Genomic DNA, 22,860 nt, shown 5'->3' on the forward strand with positions numbered 1-22,860 from the left:
TCCTGCAAGACCAGTTGCACTTAATAATCTATAAGATTGTATCCCCCACCATCCATGTTACATCTACACACACATATACCCCTACACCACACATGCTATCCTCACTCACACGTATGCCACATACACTTCAGCACACGTACAAACACACCACACATGCTACCCACACACACACCGTCCAGCATGCCACATACACTTCAGCACAACCTTCATGATGCACCTCCAAAATCACCTGTCAGTCAATCTTACTAAAGTGGCAACCAAGAAAAACAATCCTTATCCACTGTACTTAGTGAGAAGTTTTATTCAGGAGGATCATTCGAGAAAACTTTTTTGAAAACTAAAATAACATTGAATATTTCTTTTCGTGTAAAATGAATTGTTCATCACTGAAATCACAGAATATTTAAGTTGTATGTTTAACACAAGCATGCATGGAATAATTAGTTTGACAGGTATTGTATCAGCTGATCATATCAAATGTGTATCTCAATACTAGAAATAATTGTATCAGTGAATTTTACTGAGAATATAATAAAAGATAAAATCAATGCAAAAAAGTGGCAAAAAAGCAGCACTTTAGCTTTAATGTACCCAATTTTAAAACAAAATGCTAGCAGGCACTGAAAACATCTTCCAACATCAGAACTGCATTAGCATCCCGGTAAGCTTGAGGTATACTGTTCTTAAACTCTAAAAGTCGATCAGCTAACTAGTAATATTCATGTAGTGAACAAAAAATTCAATGTTTGGCTTTCCTCAGCACAAGCTTTTAGAGACTTAAACCATGTCTTTTAGCCAATGCTTCAAGAACTAGCTTCTACATCCATGAAGGCATTTGAAGCACAAGGCATTATGGCAGAACTAGGCAGAAATTAAAGCCGATGCCTTTTGATTCAGGAAGTGTGAAAAGAGATGTATGTGTGATGAAGCTGATAACTGTTGTGTCCTCTGGAGTGATGATGGATTTGGGTGTAGTGTCGGTGTACAAATAACTAAATCTGATGATTGGAGGCTGTACAGGAAACAGTTTAGTCTTGTCAATCAGCCAGTTTTTTTTTCTTCATCCGAACTTGTTGCATTCAAAATTTCTCTAAATACCTTTGACAAATTTGCAAGATTGATATCTTTTGTGAAATCTACAACACTGCAGCACAGACAGATTGGTTATCTGCGTAGAGCTGGTATTTTCTATTCTGGATTCACAGTTTTGTCAAAGTGACTAAATGTGACAGGATAATTGACAAGACTGTACACATGTATAGCAGCACACACACCAAGTACATAAAGACAATACACAAGGATGCATGATGTATAGGAAAATAACGTTACCTTTGGCTAAATGAAGCAGACGGGAGAGAAAATACCGACACATAATCAATAGCATATCAAATCAACCTGCACATTGTATCACCCGATCATACAGCCATGTTTCTACAAAAGGCGTCCACTTTGATGAATGTCTGACATAATTTACAATTTCAAAGGTCATCCTAGCAACATGAACAGGTTTTGCAATCACAGAAAATTAAGGAACTGGGTTTCTACTATATTACAAAAAAGGTTGAGTAGATCAAATCAATGTAGCAGGCTACTTTTTATTTTTGTTTTGTTCTGTCTTTTTAAACTAAATGTATACAACAGACATCATCGAGACACAGTAGTTCAATTTTGAAAATAATCTAATTGGGGAACAGGTGTACTGAATTAGAAGCTAAGAAAACAACATTCCAACATTGTTAAAAGTAAACCAATGACGTTTCAAAGGAAAAAAAAAGTGATAAATCAGTCATCAAGGTTTTAAATCTAATGTCCTGTGGTCCCACACCATGTTAACTGGGTCCAGACAACAGTACACACAAGTAGGACACGCCTTATATCAACATTTCTAGAAAGCTAATCAAAGGCAGCCATTACACACATACAACTGTACAACATAAAGTTTTTTCAGCACAAGGTAACCATTATTCAATGCTGGCACTAAAACAAACAGAAAATATGTACCGTCCAGCCAACACGCCATTAATAAATATTCTGTACTGCCGCAGATATGTCAGTCTCTTTAATGTGTAACAAGAGTTGTCAGTCTCTTTAATGTGTAACAAGAGTTGTGAAAAATCATTTCTTTCTCTTTTTGTTCTGTTCGGTTGAAGCACTCTTAAAGGAAATTTATCTCATAATATTCCTGGTATCTTACCCATTTTATATAAGATAATGCATAACATCAACCAGAAAATTACCAGAAAAGCTGCACAAAAAAAAGTCAAATTGAAGAGCAGAACTTTATAGTTGTAAAATCAAAATGCAATCCATCAAAAAACTGGGGCTGGGGATGAAAGTTGTGCGGCAGTGGACTCACCTTGAGGTTAGGAGATTGTGTTTGATCGATAAGTAACTTCGTTAAAATGCTGAACTGTTGATCACATGGAAAGTTTTCCCTGCAAGTAAAAAAAATTTTATCATCAAATCTTAATGTTCATCTTTTTTAAACAAAATACTTATCAAAATGTTAATTTGCAATCAGTTTCCAACTTATGGAGACACAAAATTTTCTATAGACTGACCATTGAGTCCACTGTATGTAACTGACCATGTTGACCAGTGTTTCAGGAATAACCTACCTGACTCCCTCGAGAGCCCGGGCAACCTTGGCCTGGACGGAGCCAAGCATATCGGCACCTGTCTTCATTAGTAGGCGTGTCATTATCATATACAGCTGATCGGTTAGGTCACGAGAATGAACATTCATCAGATCTACGAGCGTGTCTAAAAATAGACTCATCACCTGCAATACACAACAAACAGGACTTACTTATACAAAATGATAGTTGATGACATGGTAAAACACCATCGAATCCAAAATGTCATAATAGAGTAATCTTTAAGACAGTGTATGCCTGTCATTTGGAGGCTAACAGGAGATGCTTCTGCAGACATACCAATACAAAATGTATCCCAGAATGCAGCTGTACTTCTTTTCCCTAGGTCATTGATTCACAGATTTTGTATATCATACTGACAGGTAAATGATCTTCCTAGTAACATTTAATATGTTCTTGGAGTGGACTTAAGCAAGTAATATGCTGTCATCAGATTCACACTTACTTTACTGTGAGGATCATGGAACATGCGGGCAAACACTTCTGTCACTTTTCTCAGTTCCACACGACTAAAACAGACAATAACATTTCAATTTCCAGGTTTTGATACAAAAATGGACTTTAAATATCCATTACCTTCTCACTGATAGTGAAATGATTTATTGTCTTGTGCTAATACAAAGATAGACAATGCTGCCTGTAAATCAGGTTTATATGAAGCCTATACAATGATCTACTGATAGTTAAGGACTAATGAGACTTGTCACAGGAGCTAAAACATTCCTATAGTGGCAGCTGTGACTTACTTAGATACATGTGTACCTTTAGAAACTGCTGTAGGACTGCTACATGATGATAACTGTGATCTATCTGAAGAATACTATGATGTCAGCAGTGACCTACATTCAGAGTAATGTCACCATAGCTATGGACATTATTAAGACTACTGTGATGTCAGCAGTGACATACATTCAGAGTAATGTCATGGTAGCTACGGACAATATCAAGACTACTGTGATGTCAGCAGTGACCTACATTTAGAGTAATGGCACAATAGCTACGGACAATATTAAGACTACTGTGATGGTAGCAGTGACCTACTTTAAATATCGATGTGCCCTCAGGAGATGCTGTAGGGCTATGAGACCTTCCTTTCTGTCTGTGTAAGATCCACTAGCTATAAGGGTGATAATTTCAGCAGTGTCCTGAAAAACAAAGAAATTTTTATCTATAATACTGCTAACTTCACTGCTACATAATACAATACAATCATGTTTAAATCTGATTATAATACAATCATGTTCAGTTCTGATTACAATACAATCACATACCCTGGTTCCTTTACTAACACATTAATAAGTATTAAAACATCTATTATCAATATCTATTTCTGAACTTTTCTTTTAAATAACAAAGAGAGTTTACATCCCTTTTATACAACAACACTGACTTATTTGACAAGGTTTAATTTCCATACTAGATCAAATCAATATATGTAGACATTTCCTCTTCTTGATAAAAAGGGGATAACTTTTTATACCAACTAATTAACCAGAATCATAATTACAGGACATGCATAATAATAGATTGTAGCATGCAGTACTCCACATTGTGTATCTAATTATGTAATGACTTGATAAATATTGACATGACTCTATCCTAACGTTGATGACATGTTGGATGTAAACAAGAGATGTTTATACAGGTAGTCACAGAGATAGCTCTTGACACAAGATATAACAATGTACACATGATAACATGAGCTTCTAACAGTAAGTGATGAACAAACAAATCATCACATCTATCATAATATCAACTGTCACAGACATTGAATAGCAACACACATTTCTGTGATGTATTGAATTGAAACACCAATATTTCAGAGAGCCTACAATTTAACTTGATAAACTGTTTTCACTAGGAAAGTGAAATTAACACTAGGTGAATGTGGATGTCCTGGTAAACCTTATCAAGTAAGTTACCTAAAGAGGACAAGAGAATTTAAAAAAAAAACACGTTTAAAGTCTTATGATATAAAAAAAAACAAATATATCATTTTGTCAACCTGATGGTAATTGAAATTGATATCATGAAATGGATTATTCATCAATTATGACGTTAATTACATGGCAAAATAGACTACTGTCCACCTTACTTGGTATGTTCCTTGCTGAAAAAGTGTGGTTTTCACTTCAGAAATTGGGGTAAACCTTCCACGAAACATGAATAAATATCAATTATATCTTTTAATTATGACTTGTTATAGTAAGGATATCATCACATTATGATATCTTCTGGGTCTGTTTACATACAAATGGTATACATATATAGTGACTACCATTGTCATAATTCAGTTTGACCTACTCTGCCATTCTAGAAAACAATTTAAACATTTTACGATGAAGTATGAAAGCCAAACAGGAAACACCAAAAAATATTTTTTCAACTGAATAAGAATTTGAAAATAAATGATGATTTGGTATATAACTTCTTAACAACTACATATATATGACACGAATGAATGAAACAACATTTGATATATAACTTCTGAACAACTACATATATATGACATAAATGAAAAACAACAAACAAGTAGACAACATCACAAAAGTTGACAGATGCCATCAATAATATATAAAAAGAGAAACATACAGTTTATGTTTTAAAAAGAAAAGTAATTAGGATGGCTAATGAATGAATGGTGTCCCTATAAAAACATGAAACCATCATGATAATATTTAATATACAAACATGGCCGTACAATTAACACATTACCAGAAAACAGCCTTTAATAATATGACATCGAAAATAGAAATTATTTGTAATTAAAACCCCCAATCCCATGAAGAGAAGAATCATTGTTTGATAAATTTGCAGAAGTTGTCAAATGTGACCTTTGACCCTCTCACTGATATTATGATACTATTTGGGTAAAGATAAATCAAAGATGTTGAGAGATTCTGAAAATATAATATATATAGAATTCAAAATTAAAAAATCTATCAAAGTACTTTTATGTGCTCCTCTGTGTGATATGATGAGAATGAGAAACCATATACTTAGACAGGATCACAAAATATCACAAACAATTATAACTGAGCAAATGAACTACTCAATGTTAACCCTGACATGTATTTCATATTACTGTAAGCACAATTTATCAGCAATACAAAAAAATAAATGGGTGCAAAATAAGCCCAAATATCAACAAAAGCAACTGACAAGGTCAAACACGAGATAAGGATTACCTGTATGTCCGGGTGGTTAGGAGGGGGAGTGGAAGAGGAGCTACAAGTACCCTGATCCTTATTGGTTGACTAGATCAACCAATCAACACGGAGCAGAGACAGAACAGAAAGAAACACTAAATACCACTTTTTATACACTCTATAATATTCACTACATTTTAATTCTAGTATTTCATCAATTGTGATTACATTTTACAAAGGTTTTATCTATACTGGAATTTCTTTGTCTAAATAACTTAATGGTAAGAGTAATTTATGTAACATGTCTTCAGCTTTAATATTCCAGCACACACAAACCCAATGCAAAAAGATACATATGTCATATATACACTACAAATAAAATATCTTTTTTATATTGATATATAGATTATAATTTCCTACACTATTTATGAAGAACTATGGAGATACTGCGACTAAGACAATCATTCTCTGTATTGAGCTTCTCGCACAGCAAAGAAATCATAGCAACAAAAAACAAAAAATTGCCAATCCCACAATGCATCAGAACATTCACAAGATGCATTGCAGCAACAAAACAAAATATTTGGAAATAAAATGACATAAACTTTCAAGAAATAGACAAATCGGCACAAAGCCCTCCCTTGCTACACAAATAAAGAGCAGAATACTACAAAATATTTTACACAAAATCATAGAACTTCTGCAGAATATACCCAGAATACAATATAAACAAATGGCGGACCAGTCAGATTCAGCCTTCCCTGGCTGTTAATTCATATCAGTTAGAGCCCTTATCAATATTTTATCTCTTTATATTTAAATATGTTGTACTTCTTGAAGCTAACTCAAAACAGATCTCCAGCCAAACAGGAATCAGATTTAAAACTTTTATGAAATGAAGCCAAACAGGAATCAGATTTAAAACTTTTATGAAATGAAGCCAAACAGGAATCAGATTTAAAACCTTTCTTATTTCAACATATTTTTCTATTACAGAAAACCTACTTAATAACTATCTTGTGTTTCAGTATGATTGATAAAATTGTTTCCTATTTTGAACCTTGGCATTTAATCTATTCATGATAAGCTGATGATGCCATTTAGAGGGATGCTGAATGACTGGTGCTTCACCTCATCCGACTATACACAGACTAAGGGGAGGTAATACAGTGTACAACATGAGACCAGGCACTGCCCTATACCTGTGTGGGTGTCGGGAGTCGATAGTACCACTTGTCAAACTCAGTGGAGGACGCCTTCATGGTAATAAGCAGCACAAAATAAAAAGCATGTAAGCAACACATCAACAATCATGGTTCCAGGGGACATAACTCTCCCGTTTTCTCAAGAAAAATGGGAATATAACTATACAAGTCTTTTTTTTTTTTTTAAACGTCTGCTCTCCTGTTTTCTTATAAGAAGGAGAGAATGTTAGAAACAATACAAAAAATTGATTATACATTTGTAATATCCTTCCTAAAATAAAATTGAAAAATCTACATACTTGTTTCTTTTTTTTTGTTTTCAGTAAAAATTTTCAGCAATGAAAAAATTCGAACTTGACCTATAAATGAGATATTTTCCAGTTTGTTAACAATGAACTTATTGATGAATGAAAAACAAATTATGTTTGAAATCCTACTACAAAATACAAATTCAGAGAAGTCTGCAAGGGAATCACTAGTTTCAAAAGTTACCCATAATTATCTTTCCTACCCTGCAGTAGTCAGTGATAGGGATCAGAGGTTCTACAAGGAAAACAGGGCATCATGCATCAGAAGATCAGAGACGAGAAAAGAGCAAATATGTAACTACTAAGAATGTTTTTCATGGAAAGTATGGTAAACTTAATAACAAAAAAGTAAAAAAAAAGAAGAAAAAAAATCAGATCTCTGTTTTTTGAAGACAAAAGAATAAATTCACTACTTGCAAGAGTACCAGAATATATGGGACAATAGACCAAGCAGAGAGGAGACTTCTGAGAGATTTTAAAAAGTTTTTCTCTAGTTCTGAACATGCAAGTTTCACATAAATGAATGGAAAAATCATTTTTATCTCTCACTGTTCTCGAAATATTTTCAAATATTAAATTCATTCATAGCTGATGAAAAACAGCAATCATTATAAAACTTATCAATACATACAACCACATATAACATGGTTCAATATAAAGTGTAGCAGTGAATGTTTATCTTAATAATAACGGTAAATAGATTCAAAACAGACAAGAAAAACATCCTGCTAGTTATATAAGTATGTGGAGTTTCATCTTCTTGGCGTCAGGAAGATATCCAGTGGTATACATCTCTTAAAAGTAGTAAACAGTTAAAATACTTGCTTTTTTTTTTACTTAAGATATGTTCAATTCTAAAATATTACAGCAGAAAGGACGGTTCTTATTTAATACCAAGATAAAAAATTCCAACAAACAAATATCAGTCCTGAACAACATACTCATGTAGATATTGTAAATCATTTTGACAAAAACCTGTTTACACTTCAAATTTCCCACTGTCAGCCAACTTGTATTCATAATTCCATGCATGGCAATAAGCCCACCCATGCCAATTGCTGGTCAGAACAACTATAAACAAAGACTTCTGTTTAATTTCGTGGAGATTATATTCAGCAGTTGTCTGGTTTAGTCTACTTCACGATATTCAGTTTCATGTTTCCCTATCAATTTGTATCTATAAATAGGAATTACCAAGATTTTGATTCACTTTTAAAATGTTTGCTGGAAATTTAATGTCATGTCATTGTTCCTAACTGCAAATATAATGAAATCAAACTCCTGGCAAATGTAACAAACAATACAGTGTTACAGTATCCTGTAATAAGCCCACCTCCTGATTGTGAGTTATTGGTAATTACGTGTTGGACCCTTGTGCTCACTGCAGTATATATACAGTAGTATAGTGATGACCCAAACTAACTGAATAAGACAAAGCATTGATTACATAAGATATTTGTAACCGAAAGGTTTTTGGTAGATTAATGAATATGATCTAAGGACTGCTACAAGACTGTAAAATTCACAGGAAGCCTAAAACCAGTGCTATGGATTTGCTTGGGCCATACATGAACTCTGCGGTGAAAGTAATTCTTACCTCTGAAGTTCGTCCCAGAGAACTATAGGACCGCTCTGAACAAACACTTGATGTTTCACTGGCCGCATCATCAGAGTCATATGTGTCGTAACGTCTCCGCATCGGACCTTTGTGCTGAGAACGATAAGGTGAAAGTCATCTTATTTCATACCTATTGTAAATACTGTTTCTTGGAGTTTACACATTTTGCATACAGCCTCAGAACTCAGTTAAAGAAAGAAAAATTTCCTCAGTACCATGAAACATTTACAAAGTTAATTAAGGGCATCTTTCCTATCTAACATTAGATTTCAAAACAATTATCATTTTTAAACAAGGATTTTTTTTAAACATATTATTTGGATTCAGTATGTTAATTGATCAATTTGATATAGGATGTGAAGGTACACAAAAATTGGTGACACATTTAAAAAGTACCCAAGAAATGATGACACACTTGCAAAATACACAAAAACTGATGACATACTTAAAAGGCTGAAGGGATAAACTCTATAGGACATTGGAAATTACATGTTTTATCAATTTCATTTATGAAGCCTATGATATAGTACCAATAAAAAGAAATATAAGCACAATACTATTAGCAAATTAAATAACAAAATCAAATTTTGTGATTGATGATGAAGAGTGTATTGCTCAAAACAAAAATAACATAATGAATGAAAAATTTGCCAAAATATCAGGTGCTGAAGGAGTTGTTTACCACCATGGTAAGTATCACAACAAGCAACTCAAATAAAGACCCACATAAAACACAACATGTAATAAAAAATTTCCTTGATTCATTTATAAATAAACATAAGTGAAATATTTTTCTCTTATTTTGAATAAGGATTTTCCTGTTTTAGCAGTTTTACTAGACTGATTAATGCAAAATGAATATTTTACAATAAACAAAGATTAACATGAACATTATTTTTGTGATTTGATACATGTATAATGATGATTCATGCAACCCTTGTACAATGACATCAGTCTCACCTTTGGGTGCTCTCCCCTTGGCGACTTATAAAAAAACAAGACAACAGTTGCGTCCAATCAAAAATTTATGCTATTATCAATCTACTATCCGTATATAAAACACTTCTTGGAAATACAATTTCTTTACCAACTTTTATAAAATATCTCTGAATATTTTCTAATCAGAACTATTTGTAAACGAAGAATACATCACTTCTATATTAACACCTCTATAAAACAAAGAATTCTGAGGTGACTTTTGTGAGGGTGCCTAACACAACAGTGTATTTGTGAATTTGTGTTCAACTGCTGCACCAATCTTACCAGAGCATCCGCCATCGCATCTTCCAACTCTGAACCTGGGCGTAACAACCTCTGGGCCATCACATCTATAAAATCCAACAACATGTTTTAGTGTTATTCCTAAACAACTATATTGATACAGCAATGATCCCATGTCTGGTAATAAGCACAACTATATATATTGTTATTCAGTAGCATTACAAACAAAACCTATTTTATTGTCATGTACAAGACCATTATTACTTCTGAGTCAAAGGTAAAATGTCTTGCCCTTTGTGTACTGATTTTTTGGTGTACTGATTAAGTATCTTGCCTTCAGTATATTGGTCTAAGATCCTGTCCTTTGAGTACTAATTTAGGATTTTGTCCTTGTGTACTGATTAAGTATCTTGCCTTCAGTATATTGGTCTAAGATCCTGTCCTTTGAGTACTGATTTAGGATCTTGCCTTTGATGTTTTGATTTAGGATCCTGTACTTTGTTTACTGATTAAGGACTTTGCCCTTTGATTACCAAATTTAGATCCTGTCCTTTGGCAACCGATTTAGGATCTTGCCTTTTCTGTACTGATTTAAAATAATGTTCTTTTGTACTCACTGTATGCCCATAGTAGCTCATGATTTAATTCCACTTGACTTTAAGTTTTGTTTTCTTCCTTCCCTCATTACAAAGCCATTTTCCTAGCATCCTTAACCTTACATGTGGTAAGTGATCATTTATTCTATACTTACTGCCTCCCTTGCCGCCTTTGTTTGCAGGTAGCTTGCTGCCACTCAGCCTTCTCTCACGACCTGTAACATACAAACATTTACAGGCCAAATTACTCACTTACCACATCCTCAATACCATACCAGCTTTACTTAGTTACATAACAAATATCAAAGAATTTCCAACGATAATGATCTGCCTGCATCCAAGTAACCTCAACTAAAATAGAGGCAAGTACATAACAGCAACATCTGCCTCTGATTTACTTTACAACACGGCACTCATTAGAGTAAACTTATCATGACACCACTGAAGTGACCAAGACAGACAGTATCCATTCAAAGCTCTGGGAAAGCCTAATGACCAAGTTGTCTGTATGAGCTAAAATTAAACATGTCTGTTACCTGGCTGTAGGTTCATGCGAGTAGGGCTACCCTCTCGACTCGCTCCTTGACTTCGGGCAATCCCTGACCTGCGGGGACGTCCAGGAGTCATGGTGGACTCTGCGCGGCCTGTTGTGTGTGTGAGATAACTTAGACGCGACGAGGGAGACCCTGAACGGCTGTTGGCTAAAACACAAAGGGGAATTTCAGTACAGACCGTTGTACACAACTACATAAGTAAATAAACAACAGCTTATTATGCGTTCACAGTAGCAATACACGCCTTACATATTCTTACCATATCATTATATTAGAACAAGAGCATATCTGGTAATAAAAGTACTTATTGTGTGTTCCATGGTTTGATTATCAAAGAATTTTTGGCATTCTAAAAAATGTTTTCTCTGAGAATATTTTTTGTTTAAAGATATTGGAAACTTGCTTCAATCAAAGCCTCAATAAAAAAACTAGAAGAGGTTTTAGAAAACCTGGAAAAAAGAAAATTATTTTTGTAACAAATTAATTCCTCCTTCCCATGACATGCTGCATATGCTTCATTTTAACAACAAATTTACCTTCCTGCTAAGCTAATATAACACCGTAAAATTACTTGATATGTAACTATTACTAAATTTTCATGTCCTAGATGAAAAGAATTTGAAACATGAATTTTAAAACACAATTACTCTGTATAAAGATCTTCAAGTTAGTATTTGAAGTGAAATCAAAACTGTTTTAATGAAAATCAGAAGATGTTAATTTCAACATCTAGTTCTAAATTAGCTAGTTCAGTAGTGCACATCAAGTTTCACTAGAAGTGTTGATAGCAAGCAGTCACTAGCAGCTAACTAGAACACAGTTAATACAAACACACCACAAAAAATGCTACTTTCACTTTGGATACATAACAAATTGCATATATATTTCACTTTCACTTTAGGTATACACTACACAAAGTTAAATATTGAATAAAAGGGAAAACACATGATCATGCATAGAGAGAAAGAAGATTACAGAAATTTAAGGTCTGATAATTGGGAGGGACATGGAAGAAAGTAAAACAATCAAGATGTACAAAGGGTGGGTACATGTGGACACAAGTTTTGCTTAGTGATGTAAACACTCTCTGGGATGGAGTTTGACAGAAATGGTGTCCAATGGTGAGGAAGGTTCACTGTGATGATGAAAATACTAATCAGTTTACAAAAGAACAAAGGAATTGTGCTGAGACTTCAGTGTGTTCAAGTTTCCAATCATATTGGTGACATATCTTCCAATAATGATGATTGATACAAGTAAGACAATAAAATAGACAAAAACAAGTGTAAATATTCTATACACATATTCACACACTAATGTGTAGCATGTTCCATTCTCAGAGAAGATGTGATACTAGTATAACCGGTCAAGGTCACACCATGCATCATGTAAAGGTCAAAATGACAAAGAAAATTCACTAATACAACATCAAATCAGTCTGTTTATTAAATTGCATGCGCAACGAATATTTCATGTTTCAATCCTTCAAAATTCGATCAAGCCTCTGGACCAAGGTCCCCACCCCAGGGGACAGAGCCCTGGGGGGATACTTACGTTGAGATTGTGAGGAGGTTGTGGTTCGTCCACGGGGTCGGCTTCGTTCAGGAGGAGATAACACACTTGAAGCAGAGCTTTTCTGTCGCGCTGTAATAAAATCAAGCATTGCCAGAAATGATGTCACAGACAAGAAAAGTATGCAGCACAACTAATCAGGACAAGCAGAGGCTTTGTTTTCTTGGGAACAAAGGCACTATGGTAGGTTTAAACAGGACAGCATGATTGTGATTTACAAAATCAAATGACATGACAGTGCCATTGTTCTGAAAAATATCTCTCATCTTAGGAATATTTCTATGTAAACAAGAATTTAAGTCAAATCATAGCAAATGTTTCTTTGTATCAAAAAATCAAACAGCAAGTTTCTAACTGTTCGAAGAAATATAGCAATGAACAGTAGTATCTTAATAAACCAAACTCCACTACAAACATAGTAGCTATCAAACTAAGTCAACTTTCTTCTTTCATAAATTTATAAAACTAGCCACTGTAACGCTTAACATCTCCCAACTGTTTTGTAGTTACCCTAGAAACACTCATATATCAGAGCCATATTTTAAATTAACATTGTTTATGTCTACAGTGATATACTCGTCTTCTGTATCCAGTTTATCAATAACAGACAGATCCATTACAATCCAGACATTAACAGACTTATGCCTGTTTCTATATAAAGAATATAATCTATGATACAGGTGCCCTATAATAAGCTCATGTTAAATTTGGTAAATATCATCAGTGATGTTTTTACCATTAAACCATTAACACCAGTTAATACCCATTAATTTATTATAATTATAAGTTATTATGGAAAGTTGTTAAGCACTAACCAAATACTCTATAGATGATCTTTACTGTATACTTTTTAATATTAACACTTTATATAATATATATATAATTTAGTGTAGTAAGTTGTAAAACGCCAGCAAGTTAAAACTAGTGTTATATATAACCGACATCCTGGCAGTAAAATCACATTCTCTGAGTCTGATTTTCTATATATCTATTTAATAAAAAGTCTCTGATGACTCAAACTTCCATATCATTGTTGTTCAGGATAATGACAGAATCATTACCAAAGGGAAGTAACTCTACGCCAAAGTTATAACACACCGTCAGAATATTACAATACAAATCAAAGGATACCATGAAAAAGTGGAACTCTTCTCTGTCGTTTTTAACCTGCATGGTAGTACCATTTATATCTGTACCTAAAAACAGCTTCAGTTTTGACTGGGTCAAAATCTTTATCATCGACTGGCCAGATTTATTCAATCAAAATGTTATAAACTAATTACCATAATCATAATTATTATTTTCCTCTAATTTCATTATTTCTTCTTCAGTGTCCCAGCCATCATCTTCCTCCTCCTCGTCATTGTAATTGTCATTCTCATCACCCCTACCAGGAATTTCCATCACATAGGGAAATATTGCAAAATGAACACGACGATTCTTGTTTCCAATCGTGTGGTTATTTTGAAACTTTTTCCCCACCCGTAAAACACCATTCATCAACATAATGAAATCTATATGTATTGAATCAAACAGTCCACCAGTTGTTCATGTATGGTGGCAGAAACACACCAACCATAACACTGTGTCTGTGTAGTCCCAGGATCAACTGACCATAACACTGTGTCTGTGTAGTCCCAGGATCAACTGACCATAACACTGTGTCTGTGTAGTCCCAGGATCAACTGACTATAACACTGTGTCTGTGTAGTCCCAGGATCAACTGACTATAACACTGTGTCTGTGTAGTCCCAGGATCAACTGACCATAACACTGTGTCTGTGTAGTCCCAGGATCAACTGACCATAACACTGTGTCCGTGTAGTCCCAGGATCAACTGACTATAACACTGTGTCTGTGTAGTCCCAGGATCAACTGACCATAACACTGTGTCTGTGTAGTCCCAGGATCAACTGACTATAACACTGTGTCTGTGTAGTCCCAGGATCAACTGACCATAATGCTGTGTCTGTGTAGTCCTAGGATCAACTGACCATTACAACTTCACCAGGCAAACTGGTAAACATGGATCCCTCAAATCAATATGTAAATAGAGTTCCGTTTTTAATGTTCTCACCTGACTAAATCTCATTTGGAAAAAAACAATGGCAGAAGTTTAAAATATATCAGAAATAACACAGAAAATAGTTACAGGTTCTCTGTTGGTAGGTAAATCCTTTACAGATATGAGAATGCTATGTATTGTTCTGGTATCACAAAGATTTCTTGGAAAGGCTATATGTTATGAGAAATACAGTGACTGACAACAGGTATATCCCAAGGTATTAACAGTCCATCACACATTACATTCTACTGTATCAGAACATATACCATCCTTCAACTGTAAATGATTTCCAGTAACCAATTCACAACAAGTGAGCATGAGGTTTCACACTGTGAGCTGTACTCACATCCTGAACACAGCACTAGGCCAGCACTGGTGCCACTCCAAGAAGGACAGAAATGACCACGTACATCTGTGACCCTGCTGACTCCATGGAACAGTTGAACAAATGTACTGAACACTGGATCTTTGAACCACAATTGTTCTTTTATAAACATTCCAATAGAACAGTCATGTCTTCTAATCTGTTTTAGTTACAACTGCCTACAGACAGTATTCACCTAGTCAGACAGAGATAATCCTAGATCACTGTACACGTTTTAATGCAGATGAAAAGACACCCTCCTAAGCTGTGCTGATCACAGCATGTTAAAATCCAAATCCCTTAAGTTTACAGGTTTTTTCAACAGGACACAACACTAGTTACACTAGCTTTGTTGACTGAAGTTGGAGTGCATAACATCTTCTGTAATTACTGATCCTGAATTTGAATTACACTGATATCTTAACTGCCCAAACCATTTCTTAATACTACTGAAAATTTCATATTCCACACTTCAATCTCTGCTCAGTCCTGATTGGTGTCAAACGCTTCTATTTTAAATTTTTAACAGATACTTATAAATTGTAAAGTACATTTACTTATACCATGTAAGAAGACTTCTGTATGCACAACATAATGACTGTATGACATGGTCTTTTGTGAAAGACAATCTTTGACAGCTGTAAATCCTATTTGACATGACTGAAAAAAAAAATTGCGACACTGATGTTTTGATTAAATAATGAAATTAAAATCCATCATAAAATTAATTTTTCACATATATCCATTTAAAAAAAAAGTGAATCTAACAATAATTTGATGTATTACTCCAAACATCTAACATAAGACACTATGACCATGTATGTATAAGCTATATATAGGCCATCACTGGAGAAGTGACGAAGTTGTAACAGAGAATCCAACCATATCACAGAACACTTCCAGGTAAGACTTCCAAACACAAATATTTCTCAGGTGACTTCTGAATCTCAAGGTCATTTCTATCCTACAGAAGCTGATGGATGGCCGCTCTGATAGGGTGTCCAGACTAATTTACGTCCAGTCCTGGGAAACAATGGGATGCTTGAAGTAAGTTGTACAGACTAACAGATGTTTGAGCACAAGATACTAGCTGGTCAGATCTATCCTCATCTGACCGCCTCGTCAGGTGGTGACTCAAGGTGACCAGCGAACAATAAACCTGTCAGAATATCACCGACATCAGAACAGCTGACATGTCTTTTACCTGTATCAGGTAAGTATTAATTACAGGTAAGTGGTTTATTCTAATGCACCTGTTTATGTGCATCCAATTGGCTATAAACAACTGGTCAGTGTACTATCCTACCAGGCTTCTTCATAAGAACACTGGACACGACTGGGGAAACTGCTAAACATGCCTCCAGCTTTGCTGCTTTAGTGGTCAGTTAGTGGTCAGTTAGTCCATGCCCCATTGCATTGTATTTCTGAGTGTATATATATTCAATATGCTGAATCTGTGACCAACACTTGATCAGTATATATAGATCTTCTGGTCAATTGACCAATGGTCAAGACATGTCACAGTTGAATGGACCACAGAGGTGATCTCTATGTAATGTGTTCAGTTATACAGGTAGCCCATTTGTGATAAACAAGCTGACATCACAGTTAGGTACCACGACCTTCTGCAGTAATAATGTTAATATCAGTGTGACAGTGTTGACTAAGTGAGTGTGGACAATACAATAGCACAGACAGTATCAACCTTAGTCTCTATCATTCCACTACAGTATTACAAAACAACTAACGTTTAAAGTAAACCTCCAATAGATGCTATGTTTTTACACTCAATAGACCACCAAACATCAGTATAGAAGTGTCTGTCCTGTTACCATCTCAGGTTATCTTCCATAAAACACTCCCTTACATTATCACAAAGTCATCACAAATGATTCCTAAATACCTTGTCCATTCACAATACCTGTGGTCAGACCATAGTCAGTGTGTCCGGAGTGAGAGATAATATCTTTACACAATCAGAAATGTCCACCTTGCCGGTAGTTGTGGAGGGGTCTGATTGTAGCTGTTAAAATCATAACAGAAAATGATAAAATCCACAGAAATGTTAGTTCACTGATACAAACAGCAAATCCATATTCATCTCGTTACAAATGTAATTGATTGAGTTTTACCATATATGGCAGCCAGAAATTTCAGTTGTCACTTTTTTCACAGGTCAAAGGTCGAGTTATCTTACAACACGAAGCACAAGGAATTCCAGTGAAATCTTCTCCTAATTCTAAAACAAACAGTCTCCACAAATTCTTCCTGCTGTGTTTACAACATGTTAAGGATAGGTGACATCAGAGGTTGGAGGTCAACTACTGGTAGTCGTTGAATGTGATGATGACCAGTACCTGGGTACCAACAATACTTGCTATACGTCTATGGGAGTTTGACATACGAAAACATCTTCACCCAAGGATTCCAAATATATCATATATATATCATATAGATACAGTGGTTTGATAATTTTCACCTTTGCACCAAATCAAAGGTCTCCTTATATACTGTAAATATCAGGTTCCATAACATACACAGGTATATAATTATACCTTCAATTGGTCATACCTGATCTCCAGCCGTCAGTCACCGTTCATATCACACAGCCATTTACCTTTCAGCCTGTTAAAGCTTCATAAACTAGAGACTCCATCTTTACTATAGTTTAAAGACTTTTTGATGAAGATAAAAGCATCGAGGTAGATATTTATATAATTATGATAATCCAAAGCAACTTTCATTCCTTCAGCACTTGTTTCAGTATAAGCCTTTTTATACATGTTAAGAAACCTGATTTAGTCAGCATATCCCTGAAATCCTCTTAACACTGATATGGCAAGTTCTGGTCAGAGCATTAGGATGTAAATAACGGTACTGTTACACTGCCAACAAAATACCTTTATCCCTGATTTGTAACATGTAACTACGGTCGATGTCCTATGTTTTTGAAATATTCCCAAGCAACCTGTGTACAAATTTAGACTGAAACTGATCAATACAATATCGTCTAAGTCATATATATAGCCTTGGTGTTAATGGACTACAACAGTCCATAAAATTTTGTTTTAAAAGGTTGTTTTTTTTCTTGCAAATTTATTTTCCAGATAAATCTATGAGCAACAGAAGGACATCTACCATAAATGCGTGTGATTAACCTGCGTACAGTATGAATTGGGATTAAAGATTCAAGTACACATAGAAAATTGTGAATATTGAATAACTAGCATGTGGCTGTTCTTTGTTCACCTCTAGTGTATTAGATGAAAATATTATGTTAACAATACAAGTAAATCCGTACAACTTTCTAATACCAGTCAGACTTGATAATGTGTTCCATTCATCAGCTCTAGGTAAACTCTCTGGCCTTGCAGGTGCCTTGTTGTATTGTCCGAGCTTTATTAAACCACCTGGACAAAACAAGTCTCCCTATCATTAGGATCAGCAATCCCTTCAAAGCCGATCTCAACAAGGTCTTTGACTTCTGTTGTTATTGAAAAATAAACAATCACCATTTGAACCTTGACCACCATATAAGGAAATCCTGTCACTGCTGAAATAAGGTAATGGATCAATGTTGTAACAAAACAAAATTTGAGCGATTCATTCTACTAGAAGATTGTACTTCTTTCCTTACTTTTATCAGTCTAAAAGCCTGGACTCAGTATAACATATTATACATGATTGGCCTGATTCAGCTTATTCAGTTTAAGTAACATTTCGGGGTTGTATCATGGTCCATCTATTTCTCTAAAGACCCTACAATTTACACCTGGATTTTACCTCACAAACATCTTAAGTAAGGTGTTACCTGTCTGAAGGGCTGTCAAAGGTCAAGCCCTAGACAGGTAGGCTGAAAGTAAGTGACAGTCAGTGGGGGATATCAGTCCCAACTTAGGTGCCTACATAAACACCAGTAATGGTTCGTCAGCAGTCTGGCCTACAACACTACCCAGTGTCACTCTAAGAATTGTTACCTGGAGTATAGATTATATACAGCTAGACCTTTCCTAGACTTCAATATTTTATTTACCATGTATACAGTATAAACAAGGATATCTATCTGTCAACTTGTGATGTTTTCTTTATATTTCTCCCTCCTTATACTGCCAAACCTCTTTAATGTCATTCTCATAGAAAATGGTGGGAGTATCATGGAAGTGTTTTTATTCTCAGTCTGACTTCAAACTGTTAATACCCTGTATTTATCCACCTCAGCCATTGTCTGGTAAAAAGCTCACCCCTTTATATTGAATCAGAGGGTTATGTGAGGATCCCTGGACTTACAATCCTATCATAATCCCATCCCTTGCCATTCTATTTTAACACCCCCTTCCCCCCACCTACACCCAGACATCCAGGTTATTGGTAGTTGTTTTGGTTAATCTCATCCCTTGTCACCCTATTTTAACACCCCCCCCCCCTACACCCAGGTTATTGGTGGTTGTTTTGGTTAATCTCATCCCTTGCCACCCTATTTTAACACTCCCTTCCCCCCCTACACCCAGACATCCAGGTTATTGATGGTTGTTTTGCTTAATCCCAGCCCTTGCCATCCTATTTTAACACGCCCCACCCCCAGGTTGCTGGTGGTTGTTTTGGTATCCTTACATTGAAGATCTAGGACAACCTTCCTCGCTATTATTTGGAAAAACTGGTAAATATCAGTAATCAGAAACACTTCTTAAAATAAAGAAATTGTTAATTATCAATATTCCCCCTCCCCCCACCCCCCAAATGTAAATGTACATTCCAAAGTAAGGTAAGAACGATCAATTTCAATATTTCCAATAATACATATTTTCCATATGTTAACTAAATTCAACTCCCATTTATAAAGAAACAGTTGCAGTGAATATTAAACTACTTTTAACAACATTCTGTTTGCTTTTAACATTCAATACTAAATTTCAAAGACCAATAGTGGAAGAACCTCGACTCATGCTCAGCTGATACATAAAAAACTAAATCAATAAAAATTCCTGCAAATTTCAAATCAACACATTGTCGTACAATTCAACTGCTGAATCGGATACTGTTACTATCAACAGACATAAAACAACATTTAATGTGATTATCTCTGAAATTCAATATTCTGTAGAAATTGATTATATTTTGTAATACACAAACAGTGTTGCTTCACTCAGTTGTAAGTAAACATTTCGATAGGGCAAAAGTATCGGATAATAACAAAATGTATAACTTTATTCCAATAAACATCCCCTACCCTTGTTCCAACTAGCCTTCAGTTACCCGGTAATAGGAAATATAAACGATGTTTATAGGTCTGCAACTTTGTTACAGCTATCTGGCTTTACACAATAAACAACACAATAAAGATCTTGCTAGCTTTAACACAAATGTTTTTACTTCTGGAACTAGCCACTGATCGATAAATCCCCTATTCTTTTGATCAATCATTAAAGATAAATCCACCCTGCTTTAAAACATATTTACTACAGAGAAATTCTCCCTGTCTGACCTCTATTTTATATCCTAGCTGCATGTTCTCCAATATTCAATATGAGTTCCAATGTTAAGAAAATTGACCAATAACTACACAGAACCATTAAAACCAATCATTGTAACTGATTACATGGATCTGTGTGATTAAAGAGCTTTCCTCCCCAATAATCGTATCTGTGTCCTACAAGGGAAAACCATTTCATATCCGTCCCATCCTTCTGACATCATACGACCTGACAAAGAAAATTCTTAATACCTCATATTGCTTTTAATTTTTTGATGTGATTTTCCTTATCCTTGATGCCTTGATGTTTAACTAGAACTTCGATGGTTTGATGTTTAACTAGAACTTCGATGGTTTGATGTTTTAGTTCTCATTTTCAGATTTTACAGAATGCTCACCAAAGTATCAAAATTGACACAATTACACACATGACTACCAAATAGCCTGAATTGATCACAAATGAAGTGTCAATGTTTGTCCCTGTCAAATATTGACACAGTAAAAAGCTACTAATCCGCTGAACCAGTCGCAGAGTACAGTAATTGATAACGGCAATATCTACATCAGGTAAGCATACAATGAATGAATATACCTGATCTCTTCACACAACAGCTACCAACTGATGTCTGACAAACTCCAGGCTATTTATAAATGTACCGAATCTGTCCCAGTAAATGCCCTATCACTGGTCATTGCCCCAAGGAAAAAATCTCCTTGAAGACCTTTCTAACTGGACAGTGTAATACATATGTCTGTGTGAAGAAGCAGAGATAGAACTTCAGGGAGTCTTCAACAACATTTAAGAAGGAAAAATAATTTTACTGTAGAACTATATCCTTGTAGATCATAAACCTATAACAGATATCCCTTCCTTCACTATTCATGGTAAAAAGTCTTAATAATCATATTTTGTTGCAACTAATTTTTCTACCAACCCCTGGGGCTTATAAGGATGTTGAGTTTTATAGTGTAATTCAAACATCTGTTTACAAGATTTCCCCGGTAAAATATTCCTACTAGTACCTAGTCCAGTGTAATACTATACCCATGGAAAATTTCATTTCTATAAATCTCTCATTCAGTTTTATTTACAGTAGATACATATCTATGGTCAAATCAACACAAGCTCTTCTGCTCTTTATCTCCCCTGTATAAAATACTTCCGTTATGATACGAAAACTGACACTGCCGACATACAATACATAAATATATAGGAGATTGTGTCTGCATACCTGTTTGAGTCATCTCTCCACTATTCCATTGTGCCAAGCTATTAATTGTACCTGTAACTGGTATTAATGCTACCTGTGCATATAGGAACCCTTGTGATCCCTAACAGAGACAAAACAAGCTCCCCTTAAGGGGACAGTAATCGGAAACTTTCTTCTATATCTCTAATACAATTTCATTTTGTCTTATTACCTGGCTGTGAGTCAAAACGGTGAATCACAGAGTGTACTTATAAATCTTACAGAAATATATCACAATAATTAATATATTAATAAGTATTACAGGAATTATGTATACATCAGATAGAGTATATATCTACATATACATGTCATACACTGATACTGTGATGGTAAATATAGGTACACATGAGATACACAAAAGTATCAACTATGAACATTACCATATAAACTGAAGAGGAGGTAGAGCAGTATGTTGTATGTTTCTGATCCCTCACACAAATTAGAATATACATCATCCTAACACCTAACTGTCCCTACTGATCTACAACAGGAGCATGGCACAGTACATCATACTAATACCTAACTGTCCCTACTGATCTACAACAGGAGCATGGCACAGTACATCATACGAACACCTAACTGTCCCTACTGATCTACAACAGGAGCATGGCACAGTACACCATACTAATACCTAACTGTCCCTACTGATCTACAACAGGAGCATGGCACAGTACATCATACTAACACCTAACTGTCCCTACTGATCTACAACAGGAGCATGGCACAGTACACCATACTAACACCTAACAGTTCCTACTGATCTACAACAGGAGCATGGCACAGTACACCATACTAACACCTAACAGTTCCTACTGATCTACAACAGGAGCA

General features: G+C 35.0%; 1 protein-coding gene across 1 annotated transcript in view; it reads right to left on the bottom strand.

Annotated features, from left to right (window-relative positions):
- LOC132556867 (CLIP-associating protein 1-A-like) overlaps positions 1-22,860 on the bottom strand; it is a 139,624-nt gene that overhangs the window by 30,931 nt on the left and 85,833 nt on the right. Inside the window, exons 21-32 of the mRNA XM_060221308.1 lie at positions 12,863-12,952; positions 11,291-11,455; positions 10,913-10,969; positions 10,201-10,265; positions 9,898-9,921; positions 8,917-9,030; positions 7,009-7,062; positions 3,699-3,802; positions 3,103-3,166; positions 2,619-2,782; positions 2,357-2,435; positions 1,330-1,335 (exon numbers count right to left, since the gene is read on the bottom strand). Of these exons, the coding sequence (XP_060077291.1) occupies positions 1,330-1,335; positions 2,357-2,435; positions 2,619-2,782; positions 3,103-3,166; positions 3,699-3,802; positions 7,009-7,062; positions 8,917-9,030; positions 9,898-9,921; positions 10,201-10,265; positions 10,913-10,969; positions 11,291-11,455; positions 12,863-12,952 (986 nt within the window). The remainder of the gene's footprint in view (positions 1-1,329; positions 1,336-2,356; positions 2,436-2,618; positions 2,783-3,102; positions 3,167-3,698; positions 3,803-7,008; positions 7,063-8,916; positions 9,031-9,897; positions 9,922-10,200; positions 10,266-10,912; positions 10,970-11,290; positions 11,456-12,862; positions 12,953-22,860) is intronic.

The sequence above is a fragment of the Ylistrum balloti genome, unplaced genomic scaffold, assembly GCF_031769215.1.
Source record: "Ylistrum balloti isolate Yb309-2 unplaced genomic scaffold, AGI_CSIRO_Ybal_v1 Utg370598, whole genome shotgun sequence".
NCBI lineage: Eukaryota > Metazoa > Mollusca > Bivalvia > Pectinida > Pectinidae > Ylistrum > Ylistrum balloti.